Source organism: Natrix helvetica (genome assembly GCF_964273705.1).
Source record: "Natrix helvetica genome assembly, chromosome: 5".
Lineage (NCBI taxonomy): Eukaryota > Metazoa > Chordata > Lepidosauria > Squamata > Natricidae > Natrix > Natrix helvetica.
In genome coordinates, this window is record NC_138551.1 from 15,844,229 (window position 1) to 15,866,741 (window position 22,513).

A 22,513-nucleotide genomic window follows, 5' to 3' on the forward strand; every position below is an offset into this window, starting at 1 on the left:
CCTTCTATGTTCTCATGCCTAATATTGCACCACAGGGAAGGAAATCAGGAAGGTATAAAGGAAGGAAGGAAGGAAGGAAGGAAGGAAGGAAGGAAGGAAGGAAGGAAGGAAGGAAGGAAGGAAGGAAGGAAGGCAGGCAGGCAGGCAGGCAGGCAGGCAGGCAGGCAGGCAGGAAGGAAGGAAGGAAGGAAAGAAGGAAGGGAATTCTTTATTCCCCAAGGGAAGAAAAAATCAGGAGAAAAATATATTATTTTGTAAAAAATAAAGAATCTTAAAAACTCAGGGATATAATTCACTTCAGATTAATTTTTGAAACCTGCATGCAGATACATAAGATTAGAAGATCTCTGACATTAAGGTCATACCGTAGGTATTTATAAAATTACATTAATCATTACATATAATAGGAAAAGTTTTGTTTGTTGGTTAGTTAATTTCAAAGGGCTGCCCTACTCAGAAAAAAGTGAATCTGAGCAGTTTAACAAAGGAATGAAAACCCAAATACAGCAAACACTCAGAATTGAAAAACGGAATCACACCATAACAAAGTGAAAGGATAACAGAATAACTGAGGGCATTCATTCCCCCCAAATTATCCTTTCATTCCAGATGGCTTCATCTCGTGTTCTGGCTTAGTGCCTGGGAAGAAACATAGAGAAAAACAAAACCTGCGAATGAAAATGGGTGAGAAACTCACTCAGAGAGGCACAGAAAATGTGGCAGAGCTGTGGCTATCTTGGAAAAAAAAGCCTGAACAAAATCTGTATTTATATGGCAATCTGCCAAGGATGTGGGGGATATAAGCACGCAGCACATACTTATACATATGCTACATGTGTGTGTATGTTTGTGTCTATAATCACTTCAGATTTAATTCCCCATACCTAATTTAAACTCCAAAAACTTGGAACCGAGTCATATCCTTCTGAGCAATTTATGGATGAAGTTTAAGGACTTTTCCAAGATGGCATGGTTACCCTCCATCTCCACTATGTGTTTTCAGGAAAAGACATATATGCTTAAAAGTGCTACAAATGGTACTAGGTTTTTATCTATCTTTGAAAGTGGGGGGGGGGGTTGGAATTAATGTTGTGGTCTGCCAGCAGATTTGGCAGCAGATTCAGACAATGAGGAGGTTGGGGAGGAACATGGGCCGATCCTGGAGTCTGGGGAAGGCTCTGATGAGGGCTCTGTGTCGGAGGCAGAGAGGGGGCCAAAGCTGTCTGACAGTTATCAGCTGACTTCAGAGTCAGACATCCGTGGGACAGAAGAACAGCTGGAGCCTGTTCCCAGTGTGCGCACGCACAGAGCTGCCGGGAGAAGGGGACAGCTAAGGAACAAGGGTCGACTTGGGAGTAAAGCTACAGGTGGACAGTGAATGGTCCCTCCCATAGGGAATAAAGAGGAGCGAAAGCGGATTGGAGTTTGCAGGGGACAATTAGTTCAATTCATTAGGGTGAAGATCTGTTCCTGACTTCTTGCCAAGTATTGTCTGCTACAGAGTGGTATTTAGATGATATCGGCAGCTCTCCAAGCCTACAGATAAAGTTCTGTAGTTGTGAAATCTCTTGAAAGACTGTTGGCCAGGATTTTGCTGGAGAGGAGTTTACCCTAAACTAAATAAAGGGGTTTTATCAGAACAAGGAGTCGGCTTTGTGCTTTTGGGAAGCCTAGGTCAGAACAATTAGTTCTAAAGTACTCTGTAGCTCTAATACAGGGGTGTCAAACTTGCAGCCTGTAGGCTGGAAGCATCACGGGCTGGCCACCCCCACTCCCAGTTTAGTGAAGGGAAAAAATGTCATGATATGTCACGTCACAATGTGACGCCGCTAGTTTGACACCCCTGCTCCAGTGGGGGTTCCAGCCAGTATGGCCGTACCAGTCGTAGTCGGGAGCAGTGGCCACCGTACCAGTACGGTGGCTCGTTTGGCCCACCTGTCCGCCCACGTTCCTTACCTGTTTTTGAAGCAACTGGCCAATTGGGCACAAGCGCACAGCCTGTATGACCTCCGACTAGCAGCTGGGTGTCGCAGAGGCGGTTGAGTATACATGTGTGCGCAACGCACGTCAGGCGCTAGCGCGAACAGACTACGAGCAATGTACCGATAGCGATGGTAAGAGCAATCCACCACTGCCCTGTTTGTGTGTGTGTGTGTGTGTGTGTTTATGTATGCATTCATATATAGTATAATGTATCTACCAAGCCATAGTGGAGTAGCATGGTAGATTATAATCTTAATAATTTTCATGGTAGACCATAACCTTCATTAAGAGCACGGTTTTGCAATGGACTGATTTAAATTAATACAATCAATTATGACAATGATAGTTTTGTAGATATACAATATTGACACATATCTATGGAGACTCCGAGTCATCCAGGTCATGGTTGTCCCAAAGGTGCTTTTTTTTTTTCAAGGGGCAACTGGCAAGTTTCTTGTTTGAAGGCATTTTGCTTTCTCCTCTTAAGAAGCTTCTTGGATGAGAAGGGAAACATCTTCAAAAAAAAAAAACCCACAAGAAAGTCCAATTGCCTCTTGAAAAAAAAGAAATACCTTTGGGATATACTGACATACAAACATCTAGCAACATTATATCTCAAAACATTAAAGTCCATTAACACTAAAGGTAAATAAATCTGGTCTCCTAACGTTTCTTTAAAGAAAAGGTTGCTATTTATAATTGCTTTAATAAGCTTTCACTTTCCTTGGTGGTTTTTGGTGAGTCCTTATTGGGCAGTGGAGAACACTGAGTGCCTTACACCAGGAGCAACTGCTTACATAGAGGAAGGGCTGCCTATGCCCAGTTTACACTTAAATAGCAAGCAGCAGTAGTTACAGATGTTTAACAGAATACCAAATCTTAGTGCCTAACTAGAGGTTATGCACAGGTGCAGTTGCCTTTGCTGATTAGTGGTACTGAGATATGTATCACATTGTGTGCCAACTTTAATTTCAGAGCCGCTTCTAGTTATTTTCACATTATTAAAGAGAACACCTGGGCTTATTAGAAGGTTTCCATAATGTGAAACAGAAAGAGAAATAGATGCTTTCTGATGTTCTGTGATTCTGCAGAAAACACCAACTAGCGGTTTCATACCCCTCGTGGCTACATTTTGACATTATACAAATCTACCTTTTCATTAACTTAGTTTAGCACGGTAAAAAAATTGATAAGCTTTAAAAAGATGGTTAAGGGCTGTATGAAGTGTGGGCCACGGACGGGTTAACACTTTGCTAAATCTATGGCTAGCAATCTAATCTGCAAACACTACAGCCAAGAAATTAAAAGACGCTTGCTCCTGGGGAGGAAAGCTATGGCAAATCTAGACAGCATACTAAAAAGCAGAGACATCACCCTGCGAACAAAAGTGCATATAGTCTAGGATATGGTTTTCCCAGTTGCAATGTATGGCTGTGAAAGTTGGACCCTAAGAAAGTCTGAGCGCCAAAGAATTGAGGCCTTTGAACTAGGGTGCTGGAGAAGACTCCTGCGAGTCCCTTGGACTGCAAGGTGATCAAACTGGACAGTCCTAGAGGAGATCAACCCTGACTGCTCTTTAGAAGGCCAGATCCTGAAGATGAAAATCAAATACTTTGGCCACCTAATGAGAAGGAAGGAGTCACTGGAGAAGAGCCTAATGCTGGGAAAGATTAAGTGCAAAAGAAGAAAGGGATGACAGAGAATAAGGTGGCTGGATGGAGTCACTGAAGCAGTCGGCGTGAGCTTAAATGGACTCGAGTTCCTTTATTATTTTTACTGGCTGATATTTCTTTCATATTGGCTGCCCCAAACGATTGTTTGTCTTCACCTTGACTGGAGGCAGGCAACATTTAACCACAGCTGCATCTGATTTTTGAGAACTTCAAAAAAGAGTTAGTTTGAAAAATCTGCTCCATAATTTTAATGAATGCCATTGTTGAATGATCAGCCTAAAACACTCTTATGGCAGGGGTGTCAAACTAGTGGCCCCCAGGCCGGATGCATCAGGCACAGTCCACCTCTACCCCAGCTCTGCAAAGGGAAAAAACTTTGCGATACATTACATGACAGCAATATGACGCAGCGAGTTTGGCAGCCATGCTGTTATCACATCTAGCTGGCCGTGATACCTCTAGCAACTCATTAACTTTGATATGACTTGATTTTTAAGTTGAATCAAGCTAGGTTAGTACTTGGAAGGGAGACTACAGATTACAAGGGCAAATTGGGAACTCAAGCTGCCAAGAATATGGCATGGATGAGTCTATTAAATCACCAATATTTGAGTTTGATCTGAAGGAAATCTTATTTCTTATAATATATAAATATATTATTATATACTTATTACATATTATTATAATATCTATACAGTATACTATATATTATATAGTGTATTAGATATAATATACAGATATATAATATCTGTCATCTGCACCTCTATAACTGTCTGGTTTGGTTCTGCAATCCAACAAGACAGACACAGACTTCAGAAGATAATTAGAACTGCACAAAAAACAATGACTACCAATTTGCTTTCCACTGAGGACCTGTAGACTGCATGAGTCAAAAAGAGGGCTGTGAAAATATTTACAGACCCCTTGTATCCTGCGCATAAATTGTTTCAACTCCTACCCTCAAACCACACTATAGAGCACAGCACGCCAAGACAACTAGACACAAGAACAGTTTTCCCCCGAATGCCATCACTCTGCTAAATAAATAATTCCCTCACCACTGTCAAACTATTCACTAAGACTGCATTATTGTTACTATTAGTCTTCTCATTGTTCCTATCGCCCATCTCCCCTGACTTATGACTGCAAGATTGTAACTTCGTTGCTTGTAACTTTGTTGCTTATGATTTATATTGCTATTGATTGTTTCTTGATTGCTTATTTGTTCCCTATGACTATCGTTAAGTGTTGTACCTTAATGATTCTTGATGAATGTATCTTGCCTTTTTATGTACACTGAGAGCATATGGACCAAAGACAAATTCCTTGTGTGCCCAATCACACTTGGCCAATGAAGAATTCTATTCTATTCTATTCTATTCTATTCTATTCTATTCTATTCTATTCTATTCTATTCCATTCCATTCCATTCCATTCCATTCCATTCCATTGTGCAGTGCAAAAGCATATGAAATCTACCATATAAGTATATAAGTATAAGATACAGATACTTGGTAACAAATTAAATCTATCCAGGGCAGTACCCGAATTCAATTAGTATTGAATCTTATACATAGCAACTTCTTAAGTTCATTTGCTATTGCTTTTAAATTAATAACACTCCGAGAGAAATAAAAAATGTGCAAAATACAAAAATAAGAGTGATGGCGATTGTCAAAGAGAAAAAAAAAGAACCCATGGAAAGTTCTTTAACAAAAAAAAGCGAAAGAAATATGACAAAGAAGAAAATCTTACAAAATGCTATACTTAGCAAGTTTTTGGGGAAAAGTAGTGGATTACTTCAATATGACTGTGTGACAAATGCTAAAATGTTCAGAGGATAATATTCTTTTGAATTATATACCTTGTGCATGGAATTTGACAATTGGACAATGGAAATGGATTTTCTCTGGCCTTACTATGGCTAAAAGACTGCTATTTCAGCATCAGAAAAATAAATGTATAGGTTCATTTATTCAATGGATTGAAGACTTGATTACACTCGCTACTCGTGAGCAGATTGGCTATAGATGTAGACTTCATATAGATAAGTGAAATGAAACATGTAACTCATTCGTACAGAATACAGAAGATTTAAAAAAGATAGTTATGTAAGTCCATTAGGTATATACTACATACTTGAATAATATTTGCGCTAGACAAGTATATATAGAATTGTAATTATTGTTACAATGACATATCGTGTTATATTTTCTTTTTCTTTTCTTTATTATATTTGTTCCATAAAGATTAGTTTAAGACTATAATTTTAGACCCAGTTTGCGTTGCTACATTTTCCTTCCCATATACAACAACCAGCATGTTGGAGAGATTATACAAAGAACCTTGAAAAAAAATTATTAAAAGCTTTTGTAAAAGTATGTAAAACCATGGTTAAGATACATTAGGAGGTGGGAAAGCCAGGGAAAGTTAGTGGGTAATTTCAGTCTCACAATCCTCGCAGGGTGACTGCTATAGAAAAAAAGGGTGGGGTTTTTAAATGCCATTATTAGCCAGTAAAGAAAAGGTGGTTACAATGAGAGAGAGAGAGAGAGAGAGAGAGAGAAATGGCAAATATCAACATATGGATCCTGCAATATCAAAATAGAATCTAGATTCCTGGTGAATTACCTTGGTGGAATTGTCAACAAGACTAATCCACACTGAATTTTTTATTTTTATTTTTTACAATTTGCAATAGTAAACTTTTAATGCAAATATATACATATTCACATAAACCAGAGATGGTATTCAGCAGGTTCTGACCAGTTTTGGAGAACTGGTAGTGGAAATTTTGAGTACCTCTGATTGGCCTCGCCTCTATCTATTCTCTGCCTCCCAGCTGATGGGGAGGAAATGGGGATTTTGCAATAATCTTCCCCTGGAGTGGGGAAGGAATGGAGATTTTACAGTATCCTTCCCCTGGAGTGGGGAGGGAATGGAGATTTTGCAGTATCCTGTCCCTGGAGTGGGGAGGGAATGGAGATTTTGCAGTATCCTTTCCCTGGAGTGGGGAGGGAATGGAGATTTTGCAGTATCCTTTCCCTGGAGTGAGGAGGGAATGGAGATTTTGCAGTATCCTTCCCCTGCCATGCCCATCAAGCCATGTCACACCCACCAAGCCATGCCCAGAGAACATTTGAATCCCACCACTGGCATAAACCCTAGATTTACCTAAAGATCATGAGTGCTGAAGACAAGATCTTTAGACACATTTCTCTTTTTCTCCTTCTGTCCCAGTATTTTCTTTGTGTATCAATAAAATTTCCCCTCTAAACAACAATAACAACAGAGGGATAGAATCAAGATCACGTGAAGTGTTAATACCACTTTATAATGCCTTGGTAAGGCCACACCTGGAATACTGCATTCAGTTCTGGTCGCCACGATGTAGAAAAGATGTGGAGACTCTAGAAAGAGTGCAGAGAAGAGCAACAAAGATGATTAGGGGACTGGAGGCTAAAACATATGAAGAACGGTTGCAGGAACTGGGTATGTCTAGCTTAAGAGAAAGAAGGACTAGGGGAGACATGATAGCATTGTTCCAATATCTCAGGGGTTGCCACAAAGAAGAGGGAGTCAAACTATTCTCCAAGGCACCTGAGGGTAGAACAAGAAGCAATGGGTGGAAACTAATCAAGGAGAGAAGCAACTTAGAACTGTGGAGAAACTTCCTGACAGTTAGAACAATTAATCAGTGGAACAGCTTGCCTCCAGAAGTTGTGAATGCCCCAACACTGGAAGTCTTTAAGGAGATGTTGGATAGCCATTTGTCTGAAACGGTATAGGGTTTCCTGCCTAGGCAGGGGGTTGGACTAGAAGACCTCCAAGGTCCCTTCCAACTCTACTATTGTATTGTATTGTATTGTATTGTATTTGTCTGAATTTTTAGTTCCTCTTGTTTGGCAACTATTGGCTCTATTTTGGTTCCCCTGTTTTCTTTGCTTCAAAAAAAAAAAAAAAAAAAACCAATGAACTTTACCTGGGATCTCACTCTCATTAGAAATTTTATTTGACATACTTTCACACTGATAAGCACATTTTAAATAACCGCAATTTACAAGAGCAGTCCCTGAGTTTCAAAACAAAGTAATTTGAAGTAAGGCAATGCCATTTTTTTTCGGTGACTGCAGATGTGTAAGGTGTGTAAGGTGTGGTAAAAAACCAACACCAACATTCAAATGATGGCTACAACAGTGCAGTCAAAACTACACATGGATTTTGCGTGCAGAGCTGTTGTGTCCCTTCGACTTCTTTGACTGTACTCGGCGGATGCTCCCGAGTGAATGAAATGTATCGTGTGTGCATTTCAAAGGCAAACACAGAGATTTGGGGAGGAAGGGGCAAGGTTTATAAATAAATAATGTGTTCTTGGAGTTTGTCGACATAACTATGCCAGTCAGTCTAATATCATATGCTGGCAGGAAAAAAACAAAACATTACAAGCCAAGAGATCTGTCCAAGACAAAATTCAACAGTTTTAACTTTTTGTAGAATTCCAGAGCATGTAATGGGATAGCATTACAGATGAGTTAACATATAATACTTCTAGGTTCATTGCGCTTCAATGCAAGGGTGGGTTGCTGCTGGCATTACTGCAGGTCCGGCATGCAAAAAAAATGTGTGTGCATTTGCACCTAAAAAGGCCTGCTCAAGCGCAAAAAGTTTAAAAAGGGAAAAAATTGTATTTCTGCAATGAAATTTGTTCTGCGCATGTGCAGAATCAAAAATAAAGATGGCGGCGCCATAGGGGAACTGGTTCAGGGGTGTGGCAGGCCTGGGTCACTGATGGTTCCAGACTGCCAAGTTACTACTGGTTCGGCCAAACCAATCCGAACTGGTAGGAACCCACCTCTGCTTCACTGAAACTTTTCATGAATCATCTCCTTGAAGGTCTTTTAACAAAACAATGTGTCCCTCTTAGTTTCCAGAAGCCAAGATAAGAGACCATGTTTTCCCCTACTCTGGAAAACAACTCAGGTTCCTCATACATCTTGTGCCAGAAGCCCGTTCTACATAGCCCACCATGAAGTAGGCTGAAGCCTCCCAAACGACTTTGTCAACATGACAAACAAGATGGCTTTTCTCTTTGGTTAAGTAAAACCTCCTGCCTTCAAATCTCAAAACTCTTCACTGAAGAAAGTCCCCTGTCAGGCCTGCAGTTATATTCCTTTTTAGGATCTTTGGCCTGCCACACTCTCTGTTATTTCATTATGCTGTTTCATTAGTGTAGTAATTGGGAGGGGGAATAGAAAAGAGTAGAATTGTGGAATGTGTTGTTGTCATTCCTTTCTAGAAGCCCGAGGTAATATTTTGTCTCCGCATCTCTGCACCTGACCGGAAACAGCTGGGTGGAGATGCCAGCGTGGCCAAAGAAGATTGGACCATGTGATGGATTTATGGGTGTGGGAAAAAGATCATGAACTTTCAACTGGGTGGAATCCCAGGAAGCTTTTAGATTTGGGATTCCACAGATGTGCCAACATGTCTGTCTTATTAAATTGGAACTTTAAGGATAGCTCTGCCTTGGTCTCTGATTTAATTCTGCATGATATTTGGAATGCTGACATCCACATTGTTCCTTAGAGGTTGTAAAGCATTGTTCATATCAGAGCTGGGTTGCTGCCCGTTCATCCTGGTTCGGCCGAACCACTAGTGGCAGCAGCGGGAGGCTCCACCCATCCACCCAAACACTTATGCACATGTGCAGAAGTGTTGTGTGCGCGAGCACGAACAAACCTGTAGTAAAGCGGTTAGCAACCCATCACTGATTTGTATATATTACAATCTAAGTTCTTAATCTAGTAGTGATCTAGAGTTGCAACTAGAAAAAAGTTGCATCTGGAAGAGAAGGCAAAAGGGAGAAGGAGGGAGAAGAAAGAGGCCCTTCATCCCATATTCCTTTTTGGGGATGATCTGGTCACAATCCATTTTGCATCTTTCCAGATATGAAGATGGGAAGGGTGTCCATTTTACATTCTGGAGGCAGATGAGAGGACAACCAGCAGCAAGATGGCTGGCCTCAATTGTAGTGGTGATGGGTTCACAATTAGAAAACCCGAAAGACCAATCTGGGTACAGATCACCCAGCAGAAGATCTGCCTATGCTATGTGGCTGCTAAACTCAATATAGACCTGATGGCATATAATCAAGATATCTAGATATTGGATGAGTTGATATTTGGCTTTTGTTTTAACCTTATTTATACAATACTAATTTAATTTTGCTTCACAGCAATGTAAGTCACAGTAATATGCATCCAGAGCAGGGGTGAGTTTCAAAAATTTTTAGAACCTCTTCTGTAGGTGTGGCCTGCTTTGTGGGAGTGGCTTGTGGCCATGTGACTGGGTGGGAGTGGCTTGCCAGCCATGTGACTGAGTGGGAGTGGCTTGCCACATAGCAAACAAAATGGCTCAGAAACTCTGGCATTTGAAGCACGCAAGTCTTAAAGCTGTCAAGTTATAAGACCCTTGCATCCCTACCCTTTAGAAAAAAAAACCCACGGGTGTTCAAACTTGACAGCTTTAAGACTTGTGGACTTCAACTCCCAGAATTCCTCCTCTCACTCTTCATCTTGATGATGTCCGGATGGATGGGGGGAGGGAGCGGGAACCGGTTCTAAACGGCACTGCAGATTTGTGGAACCTCTTCTATAGAAGAGGTTAGAACTGGCAGGAATCCACCCCTGATCCAGAGGAAGGGAAGTGGCTTGCTATAAGTCCATCCTCCGCCCCATTCATTGGGATCAGAAGCAAGAGAATGAATGAATAGCTAGCTTTCCTGGAATGGAAAGTTGGATGAGCTCAACCACAAGAAAAGAGTCCGAAGGAAGAGATTGGAGGGAAGTTTCTTAAGACAGCATGAACACAATATTGGAACTATTTAAGGACAGGAACAATTAAAGTGCAGGTATGACATGATAGTTTCAATAAAGAAATAATACCAATGGCTGGAGCTTATTTCATTTACTTCCAGAATGAAATCATCACAGAAGTCCAGCAAGAACAGTTTCATGTTTTGCTTTGCCACTCTAGATGCAGGACAAAGTCTCTCTGAAGAAACACATCAGCTGGAAAGGATAGTTTAAACATGGCATTTAATGCATCAAACACTCCTAGGCAGCTCAATCTGTTTGACACTGCAAGCCATGACCAGGATTCAAATCTAATCATTTGTGTATTGGGTGCCTTTGAGTCAATGTTGACACCTCGCAAACTGCCTGAATAAATCCCTGCAGTTCTCTTGATGAGTTTTTATTTAAGAGGGAGTTTGCCATCTTCCCAGGGTTGAGAGAGTGTGATTGGCCAAAGTCACCCAGATGGCTTTGTGCCTAAGGCAGGGCAGGAATTCACAGTCTCCCGATCTAGCTTATTGTCTTAACTACTGCAACGAAGTGTCTCCAACCCCTTCCTTATTTCTCCCACGGTTTACCAGTGAGATTTCCTTAGATTATGAAGGAGGAACTGCACCTACTACTGTCCTACAAAAGATGTTCATTCAAACAATACTGAGCAAATTACACAGATATGCCCCTAACCTGCTTTAGCTGTTGGAGAATGGATAATGGGTCTGCAACCTTAAAGAGTCAAAGAGCCTTTTGGACCTGTTCCCCACAGAAAAGAAAACACTGGGAACCACAAAACATGGGTGGGCATGGCCAACTCAACATCACTCACTCCTACCCTGTCATATGACCCCTCCAGCCATTACTACTTGTACTTGCCATATCTCGCAGCCACTTCTTCCAGCCACTCATTGGTCGCTTGGGGAGGCATCTAACCTGCTCTCTGCCCTGGCCTGGCTGCATCCAACACCACTGCTGCTGCCACCTCCTGCCTGCTGCTCTTGCAGCACCTTGCGCAGCACAGTTAAATTTAGCGTGCTTTACACTGCGGGAGACAGCATCCCTTCCACCTCCTGAAGCCCATTACAATGCGGAGCATTGGCCGCAGCTGGGCTGGGCCAGTGTCTCAGGACAGAGAGCAACCCACGTATCTCCCCAAGTGACCAAGGTATGCACAGCACCAATAAGGACCGGAAGAAGTGCGCATGAGTTATGGCAAGTACAGGGTTGCTTTGCTCTCGCTCTGGAACATGGAGTGAGTCTCCATCCCCCTGCCATTTTCCTTACCTTCTCATGCCAAGTGAAGAGTGACTAGGAGGGGAGGGAGAGGGGCAGGGCCAGGAAATGGTGGGTTCAGCCAACAGGAAGAGCCACAGCAGGAGGAAGAAAGAGCTGCCTGCAGATCCAGAGACGCAGGTTGCAGACACCCGGGATAAGGGAAGGAGAAAATTGGGGGTTTTGTCAGCATTTTTGAAGTGATTTTGTCTGCACAATTCAGTAGAAGGCTATTGTCCCTCCCTTACGTTGCTCACATAGCTTTGATATTTAGCTCAGAATCGAGATATAATGGCCTAAAATCTGGAACATCTAGATCAAACCTGGAGATGGATAACCCTGAAAAAAGTGGCTAGCCCCAAACCATTCCCTAAATTGAAATCAAACCACATGTAAAGTATGCAGTTTCAGAATCCAACCAGAACTTCAAGAAGGGAATTGAGTAAGGGATGGGAGAAGCGTCTGAGGGGTTCGGGAGTTCATGGCTTCCATGACAGCCATGGACCTGACCCAATTAATTCAGGGCCCTACCCACGAAGGGGGCCACACGTTGGACCTTGTTTTTGTCTCTGGCCAGTGGACGAGTGATCTGGGAATAGGGGATTTAACTATCACTCCCCTGTCATGGTCAGATTACTCACTTCTCCGACTTGACTTCCCTGGTGCTACCCCCCGCTGCGGGGAGGCGGAACCGGAAGGCATTAGATGGTTCCGCCCCAAGCACCTGATGGAACCAGATAAGTTCCAGACGGAGCTTGGGCCACCTCCTGTGGACCTGACCCGCCCTCGGGTGGAGGACCTGGTAGCCGCATGGAATAGTGCGACTGCCGGGGCCCTAGACCGAGTGGCGCCTTTGCGGCCTCTCCTGCGGCAATGAACCACCCTGGCTCCCTGGTTTACCGAGGAGCTAAGGGTGATGAAATGCCACAAGAGACGCCTAGAGAGTCGTTGGAGATCCTCCCGCTCCGAATTTGACCGAGCACAGGCACGAACCTACTTAAGGACGTACCTTGTGGCATTAAGAGCAGCCAAACGTCAACATTGTGCCGCTCTTATTGCATCTGCAGATAACCGCCCTGCTTCCCTGTTCCGGGTGACCCACTCCCTCCTGTTTCAGAGGCCGCGGGAAGCCCCTCTACAGGGCAGAGCAGAGGAATTTGGGAAATATCTGCAGGACAAAGTCGCTCAAATCCGGATGGGATGGGTCTCTTTCAGTGGTCCAGTGGAGACGCCCAAGGCGAGTCTTGAGAGACCACTCTGGGAGGAGTTTGATTCAGTTGTCATCGAGGATTTGGACAAGTTACGTGGACGTCTGCGACCTACCACATGTTTATTGGACCCGTGTCCCTCCTGGCTTGTACTGGCATCCTGGGAGGTTACACGCGACTGGCTCCTGGGCCTAGTGAATGCTTCGTTGGGTGAGGGGTCTCTGCCGGCCACCTTGAAAGAGGCGGTTGTGAGACCCCTACTCAAGAAGCCTTCCCTGGACCCAACGGAGCTAGCTAATTATCGTCCGGTCTCCAACCTTCCCTTTTTAGCGAAGGTTGTAGAGAGTGTGGTGGCCCAACAGTTTCCACGTCACCTGGAGATGATTATTTAGACCCATGCCAGTCCGGCTTCCGGCCCGGGTACAGCACGGAGACGCCCTTGGTCGCGTTGGTTGATGATCTCTGGAGGGCCAGAGATAGGGGTTGTTCCTCTATCCTGGTCCTATTAGATCTCTCGGCGGCTTTCGATACCATCGACCATGGTATCCTGTTGCGCCGACTGGGGGGGTTGGGAGTCAGGGGCACCGTTTTATGGTGGTTCGGCTCCTACCTCTCCGGTCGGATGCAACGTGTGCTGGCAGGGGAGCAGAGATCGACCCTGAGACCCCTCACTTGTGGGGTGCCACAGGGGTCGGTTCTCTCGCCACTCCTGTTCAACACATACATGAAACCGCTGGGCGAGATCATCCGTGGCTTTGGGGTGGGATATCATCTGTATGCTGATGATACGCAGCTATACATCTCCACCCCGAACCACCCCAACGAGGCCGTCGAAATGATGTCCCGGTGCTTGGAAGCCGTACGGATCTGGATGGATGACAACCGACTCAAACTCAACCCCTCCAAGACGGAGTGGCTGTGGCTTCCACCCCCCCGGTTCAACCAGTTGCTTCCATCTCTGGCCATCAGGGGCGAGCAACTGGCCCCCATGGAACGGGCGCGCAATTTGGGCGTCCTCCTAGATGCCCGGCTGTCCATGGATGACCATGTAACAGCCGTGGCAAGGGGGGCGTTCCACCAGGTTCGCCTGGTGTGCCAATTGCGCCCCTTATTGGACCAGGATGCCTTGCGCACAGTCACCCATGCGCTGGTGATGTCTCGCCTGGACTACTGCAATGCTCTCTACATGGGGCTTCCCTTGAAATGCACACGGAGACTACAGTTGGTCCAGAATGCGGCCGCACGGGTGATTATGGGGAGGACTAGGTACTCCCATGTAACACCTCTCCTGAGCGAGCTGCACTGGCTTCCTGTGGTCTATCGGGTGCATTTCAAGGTTCTGATTATGATCTTTAAAGCGCTCCATGGCACAGGACCTAGTTACTTGCAGGATCGCATCCTGCCCCATACATCCCTACGACCAATCCGCTCACACAGAGAGGGACTTCTCCGGGTGCCGTCCGCTAAACAGTGTCGGGGGGGGGCGACACCCAGGAGCAGGGCCTTCTCTGTGATGGGCCCAGCCCTGTGGAATGACCTCCCCCTTGATATCAGGATTACTTCCGATCTCCGCTCCTTCCGTGTAAAGCTCAAGACCCACCTCTTTCAACTGTCTGGCCTGGCTCAACCGTAGTTTATCCTTTTCCTCCTGACAGTCCTTTTTTAAATTGTATTATTATTTCAGGGTATTTTAATGACTAATTTAATTTTTATTATTATTAATGTAATGTATTTTTAATTATTACCTCCTCCATGCATGTATGTATATGTATGTATATGTGTGTATTTTTATGTTTATATGTATGTATGTATATTTTATTGTACGCCGCCCCGAGTCCCTTGCGGAGAGGGTGCGGCTAACAAATTAAATTTCTATTTCTATTTCTACAAGCATATACACATACAGTATATACATGCATACATACACCACATTTTTGCCCGGTGTCCAATACAAATAGGAGAACAATTATGCTTATTATGATGATAAAAGATAAAATTCTGGAAACTTGGGTTGTTCAGCTTGAATGACTTTGTAAATTAATGCTTTCCTATTTTTTGTCCTGTTGTTCATTTCACTAGCTCAGGATCTTATTTTGCTAGAGAGAAATGGCATATTTTCTCCCACATAGCTCATGGAAACAAAAGCTTCTTTGGCACAGATTAGTTTGCTTAACATCACATACTCAAACGGCTTATTGGTTTAATCTATTTTCCAGATTTGCAAAATGCATTGAATCATAAACTAACCAAACCACTTTCTGGATTAACACAACATAAGCCACATCACAGTAAGCCAGGCTAACTCTTTCCAGATTAAGGAGGGGAGGTACGAATGAAGTTGTTAAATGACTTGATTAAATGTAGAGTGTAAAGTGAGCCAGTGCATATATTATACCAAAAGCAGACCTGTACACTTCTGAATATGTAGAATAATGTAGGTTGACATAATGAAAAATGCAATGCCACATTAAACTTAACCACCACACTCCCCAGCACAACAAATTAGACATTCAACAGGGCTAAGTGATATAGACTGGGGCATCCACAGAGGGATTTCTAAAAAGGTCAAGAGTTATCAGATGTAAGCAACAGAGGGGGCTTGCTACCAGTTCGGCCGAACCAGTAGTAGAATTCAGGCCTGGGTTGCAGAACCAGCAGAGATCCAGGCCTGCCACGCCCACGAACTGGTTCCCTTGCCACCACTGAGCCACCGCCATTTTGGTTTTTAGCGACTGTGTTTTAGTCACTGTAAGTTGTTCTGAGCATGCATGAACAGTGAATGCACGCACAGCACACGCCTGGTGCACATCTGGTGCACGTGGGGATTGCAAACCAGTAGTAAAATTGGCAGCAACCCACCCCTGGTAAGTAACCAGAACCACTTGTGAATAGTCTTAAGCAGCAGCTTCATTGTTAAGTCACCCATGTTGCAAGAATCTCTCCAGACTAACTTTATTCCCTTGGAAATGGTCAGACAAGACTTCAGGGATTCTTGGGTGAACTTTAAGTGATTGAAGGACTCTAAGCTAAAATCTTTTTTAACACTTCATTCCAGTCTAGCTGGAGATTCCACCCAAAATGGTAACCATAATAATGTGACCGAATCCCTGCTCTTTTGTGCATCTCTTTGTAAAAAGGCTCCCCTTTGTACAAAATGAGAGGGCTTCAGTTTACCTTGAACTTCACAAACAGTTGCAAGATAAGCACCCTAAGCAAAGGCTTCATTTAATTCTACAAAGTATTACTTTTCAATAACCAACTTTTTTTAATTCCATAGTTGAATAATTCAAACAAGTTGACCTATGCCAAATTCAGCAACCTGTGAATCAGCCTCAGAAACATTTACATTAAACAAAAAAAAAAAAAAAAAAAAAACAGCGAGAGGTTTTATTCTCACACAGCCAGTGAGAAGCAAGATGACAGAAAATCTGAAGGTTATAAAAACAAAGGACAGAGGAAAAACAGACCAGCAAATAAACCACCGTGTAGAGTACGTAGGAAAACAAAATGCAAGACAGTTTTTTTTTAAAAAAATAGCATGTGTTCTTGAATCACAGTAGTTGCCGAAACTTTTGATGATGGCTTCCTTCTTTATTCAATAAAGATTATTTATCTGTAGTCCTTGAGTTTCTTCCGAATAGTTCAAAGGGATTTATTTCTGCCTACGAGATGAAACTTTATATCTAGAGATATTGCTATGAAGATTCACTCAGCAATGTTCAATAAATCTTGGGATTGTTTAATCAGTGCCCAACTATTGTTGAGTGACTATGTTCACAAACACACTTAACCTGATCGCTGAATAAATCCATTCCTGAAATTGCACAATACATTTTAGCACTATAGCTAAGCAAATAGGATGGGATTGCACAGTGCACTTGACAAAGATACATCTTCCAAGTTATCACTATTCGAATCAATATTGTGTGGATGTTCCAAGCAGATCTTTTAATGGACTTGGTTAAATGCATTTTTTGTAAACACAGCCTAATTCCTTCCATAAAAAGCTGACATTATCTTTGCAGAATGTACTTCTGGAAAAAGAACTATTACCAAACAATAAAATTAATGCAAAAAGCCAATAAATAAGCCATTAAGCAGAAATATTCAGTGGCAAGTAAATTGATAGAACTCATTTGCCTACGTACTGTATACAGTGAGGTGTGGAGGTTTGTGAATCCTTTTTAATTGTCAATGTTTGACAAGTGGGGCAAATACCTTATATTGGAATACAGTGTTTGCTTTTTGCCAAGCATAACACTTCTTGTCCAATCAAAAATGTTCTATTTTGGTCTCATTGGTTCACAGAACCATTGTTCGAATATTCTTGAAGTATGTTGACATGATCTTTTGGAAATCATAGATGAGACACAATCTTCTTTTTGGAGAACAGGGGCTTTCTCTCTGCCACCTGGCCCTTCAGACTATTGTTGTTCAGTGTTCTACTAATGGTGTCATGGATACTGACATTCACTAATGTAAGAGAAGCCTTAAATTTTTCTAGATTAGATTAGATTGACAGAGTTGGAAGGGACCTTGTAGGTCATCTAATCCAACTCCCCACCCAAGCAAGATACCCTACACCATTTCTGACAAATGACAGTCTTGTTCTGGACCTAGGCTTCACAAAAACACGAAGCAGACTCCTTGTCCTGACAAAACCCCTTTTTATTAAACTAATGTGAATTCCTCTCATTCACATCCAGCAAAGTCCCAGCAAACAGTCTTTCAAGGTTGAATTTACAACCACAGACCTTATCAGGCTTGAAGAGCTGCCAGGACAATATCTTCCAAATGCAATGCTGTACAAGAAAATACTTGGCAAGGAGTCTCTGAGAGTCACAAACAAATCTTCACACTAATCAAATGAACAAATTGTTTCCTGCAAACTCCACTCCCCTTTTGCTCCTCTTTATTCCCTATAGAAGGGGCCTTTCACCGTCCACCTTTTACTTCTAAGTCGGCTCTTGTTCCTTAACTCCTGTTCTCCTGGAAGCTCTGCACATTCGCACATCGGGAACAGGCTCCAGCTGTTCTTCTGCCTCACTGATGTCTGACTCGGAAGGCAGCTGATAACTGTCGGACGGCCCTGGCCCCCTCTCTGCCTCTAACACAGAGCCCTCATCAGACCCTTCCCCAGACTCCAGGACTGGCCCATGTTCCTCCCCAACCTCCCCAACCGGTCTGAGTTTGCCACCAACTGCCATAACAAGTCCAATCTCTTCTTAAAAGCTCCAGTGATGAAGCCCCTGCAACTTCTGAAGGCAAGTTGGCTTTTTTGGCTGCTGCCACACACTGCTGGCTCATATTTAACTTTGTCCACTAAGACTCTAAGATTCCTCTCACAGTTACTGCTATTAAGCCTGGTTTCACCCAGTCGATGCATGTACTTTTGATTTTTCTTGCCTAAGTGTAAGATTTTACTTTTCTCTACATGTAAGACTTTACTTTTCTCTTACTTTTCTAGATATTACTTTTTTTTAGACCTCCTGGGTTATTATATGTCTTGCTCTTGGTATGGTTATATTCAACAGGAATGGGAGTCTAATAATGTATTGAATTGTCTCCATTTGCATGCAATTATTCCTGCCAGTGAACTGATGGAATCCAACTCTTTTGTATAATCTCCATTGGTTGAACCATGACACACTTTCACATCCTTGGGTTGTCAAAACCAAACTTTGGTCATGAATATCCAACATTATGTTCTTTAAACAAGGAAGAATCTCCATATTCACACCTGTTCATCATTCCAGTAACACTTGACTCTAATTTCCCCTTCAAATGAAGTGATAATCCTACCCCGTTTCCCTAAAAATAAGACTTCCCTGGATAATAAGCCGAATCCAGCTTTTGAGTGCATGTGCTAAAATAAACACCCCCCCCCCAAAAAAAAATAAGCCCTTCCTGAAAATATTACAACACAGCAGTAGCCATGAAGTGACCAAGCTCGCCGTCCTGTACCTTATAACTAATAAGACCTCCCTGAAAATAAGGCCAAGCGCTTATTTCGGGGGTTAAAAGATAATAAGACCCTTTCTTATTTTCGTGGAAACATGGTAGAGGTTTAAATACTTTTATCGTGCATAAATATGTAGCTTTGGATCATTTTCATCAATAAATAAATGAAATAAAGAGCAAATAAAATATTTTGATTCATTTGTTTAATTGGGTTCCCTTTATCTAATTTTACTGCTTGTGCAGAGAACAGATCATGTTTTAAGTCATATTTATGCAGAAATATGGAAAATCCAAAAGGATTCACAAACCTCTACACCACCTACACATATTCAACAGGTCGTTTCGATTGATGCATATTCTCACAATGTGAAAAAATACCTTGCTGGAGAAAATGAAACATTATTAATCATCCAATGCATGACAAACATATGACAGTCATATGTCATCTTCCACCGGTGATCATTTCTGTCCACAGATTTGGTTAGAAATTTTGAAATTACCCCTTCAGCTACGATTAAAAAGTGATGAGGAAAAGATACATCCCTCAGCGAAAGAGACATATTGTCAGGCTTTGGACCCAACGTGGCTGCTAAGCCTTGCTTCTCCACATTCTGAATCCCTCATTTTTGGCAGAAGATTCATACCCCAATCTACCTGATAGAGGTGTTGCTGTAGGGATAAAATGAAAAATACCTCCGTAGAGATATTTTTCCTCATATTCCTTGAGCCCCTATAGAACAGGTGAAAGATAAACACAGTAATAAATAAAACAAGATCTTTTTGACAGCATCATCCAACTAAAAAACAGAAATATAGCATTTACCTGAAAATGTGTGCAAGATCTTTTGCTCCGATACCTTTAAGAATATCCTGAATGATGGCAGGATTACTGGTTTCTGAAGATGTGGGTGAAGGTGGGCATGGTGTATGTCCATAGTAGCCTATCAAAATCCCCAAAATAAATAAACTCGTAGCTGTGCAAAATAGCTTAAATATCCAGCAAAAGCTGCAGCAATTGGTCTTTGGTGGATGCTGTGTCCGGTGAGAAATATAATCCAGATCTTCCTGGAGTCTTTCAAACCTTCCTTTGGGAGATGCTGATGGTTGAATGGACTCCATGTCAGCGTTTTGACTACTCTCCATTGGTTGACGGACTGCTCCATCCAACATAAAATGGTCAAAGCTCAGCTCTTCCTCCAATTCTTTCTCCATGTCCCATTCTAACTCCAGGGAAGTGGCTTGAAGGTCTTCACTATCTAAATACTGTGCATTCTGATCTCCATGGACTTTTTGGTAAGCCATCCTTTTACCAGGTTGCATTAAATATGTATAAATATAAGGTCTGCAAACTAAGATGAAAGTTTGAAAAAGCGCGATATGTTCAGCCTTGAGAAGAAAAGACCAAGGAAGAAGAACAGGATAGCCATGTTCAAATGCCTGGGAAAAAATGACACAGACAAAGATCAAAACAATATTAACAATAAGAATAACAACAACAATAATAATATTCCAATTGTAATTGGAACCCTTGGAGCAATACCTAAAGGGCTACCTCGCCGTTTGGAAATTTGTCTGAAATGGTATATGGCCTCCTGCTTGAGCAGAGGGTTGGACTCGAAGACCTCCAAGGTCCCTTCCAATTCTATTATTTCATATTCTAAGTATTAATACAATTAATAATGTTAACATAAAATTTATAAAATTATAAATATATAAAGACAAATGAATAAGAAAAAATACCTCTGGTAAGGAGAAAAATCCAACATTAGAAACACCGGGTTATCAAGTAGTAAATAAATAAAACACTTGAAGATTAATATAACCTTTTTTTAAAAAAGTAGTTTAAAAAATCATTAATGTGCTGGTGGAATATAGCTCCACTATGTGTGTGTGTGTGTGTGTGTGTGTGTGTGTGTGTTGTATTTAGACATACTAGGGGTTGTAACACAAATACATATATATATGTGTGTGTGTATGTGTGTGTGTGTATGTATGTATGTATGTATGTATGTATGTATGTATGTATGTTTGTATATATCAGGATTCTTTCGTTTTTAAAGAATTGCCAAACATTTAATTGACAATAGATATCTGGAACCACCCAGTTACTTTATTTAAACCATTTGCTAATTCAGATATCAACCAGTTCCCTTCCGCTATTGTGACCAATAATGTAATTCCACCTATTTTTCTTATTTACTGAACTAACCAACCATTTTTTTCTTTCCTTCTTGGTCCATTTCCTTATGTCTCACATGCTTTAAATTGTGACCTTGTGGCTAAAAAGAGAAATGTTCCTTTGAAATGAACTTAATTCTTTATGACTAACTGAGAATATCCATAAAATGAGGAGGAGGAGGAGGAAGAAGAGTATTGTACTGGTAAAAATAAACATTCATATTAGGGCATCTACAAAGTAAGAATTGCTGTCTTATGATAGAAATTTCAGAATGATATTCCTTTATCTTCAATTCCTCAATAAAATGCTGTCATCTGGATATAGTTTTATTAAGGTAAAGGTTCCCCTCTCACATACATACTAGCTGTTCCTGACTCTAGGGGGTGGTGCTCATCTCTTTTTCTAAGACAAAGAGCCAGAGCTGTCTGATGACAATTCCATGATCATGTGGCCGGCATGACTAAACGTCGAAGGTGCACGGAACACTGTTACCTTCCCAACAAAGGTGGCCCCTATTTTTCTACTTGCATTTTTACATGCTTTCGAACTGCTAGGTTGGCAGAAGCTGGGACAAGTAACGGGAACTCACTCCATTACACAGAGCTAGGGATTCGAACCGCTGAACTGCCGACCTTTCTGATCGACAAGTTCAGCGTCTTAGTCACTGAGCCACCATGCCCCCCTCATAGTTTTATTAGTTTATATTTTTTGTAACCTGCATATTAACCTATGGTTCTTCCTGACTGATCAGTACACCTGAAATTTATTCTACGGATCTGATTTTTTTTTAAGGGGCTTCATACTTTTTGCTCTTTTAGATGTAGCAGAATCATGTCTCAGGTGATATTCTTCACAAAAATGACTTCTATAATGACATAGTGGAAGGGGTGGCAGTTTTAGCCCATTTCTATCTGAAAAGACATGCCCTCAAAGTAGAACTCTGACCTCTAATCTAAACATGCAAAATCAATTCTCGACAAATCATTTCTAAACTGACTTCAGGGACGAGGCTTCGTTCTCATTCATAGTTTTGACTATAGAGATTTCATCACATAAGCAGTGGCAATTTAATGCTTTTCAAGCAGCAGACAGACCCATCAATTAGAATGCAATGTAGATACAGATATTAACTCCTCAAAGTGACGCTTATCTGAATGACACCTGCAACACAGTCCCCGTCTCCTTCTTGAAACCTAGTAATATGTTTTCCTCATCTAAGATCCATCTTCCAGATAGCTTCATGAATTGGATAAACTTAGTTAGATGCCAGCAGCAGGGAAAGGGAGGAGTAAACTCCTCTCCAAACAGGAGAGAAAAAAATTACAAAGCATATCAAAAAAAAACAACAACCACAAACCAAAATGAAATTGGGGGAGGGGGAATCACCTA

General features: G+C 42.0%; 1 protein-coding gene across 6 annotated transcripts in view; it reads right to left on the minus strand.

Annotated features, from left to right (window-relative positions):
• Positions 1 to 22,513, minus strand: part of NAALADL2 (N-acetylated alpha-linked acidic dipeptidase like 2) — a 706,416-nt gene that overhangs the window by 470,252 nt on the left and 213,651 nt on the right. For all 6 annotated transcript variants that reach the window (XM_081953457.1, XM_081953458.1, XM_081953460.1 and 3 more), the window contains exon 2: positions 19,769 to 20,382. In XM_081953457.1, the coding sequence (XP_081809583.1) occupies positions 19,769 to 20,265 (497 nt within the window). In that variant the 5' untranslated portion in view covers positions 20,266 to 20,382. The remainder of the gene's footprint in view (positions 1 to 19,768; positions 20,383 to 22,513) is intronic.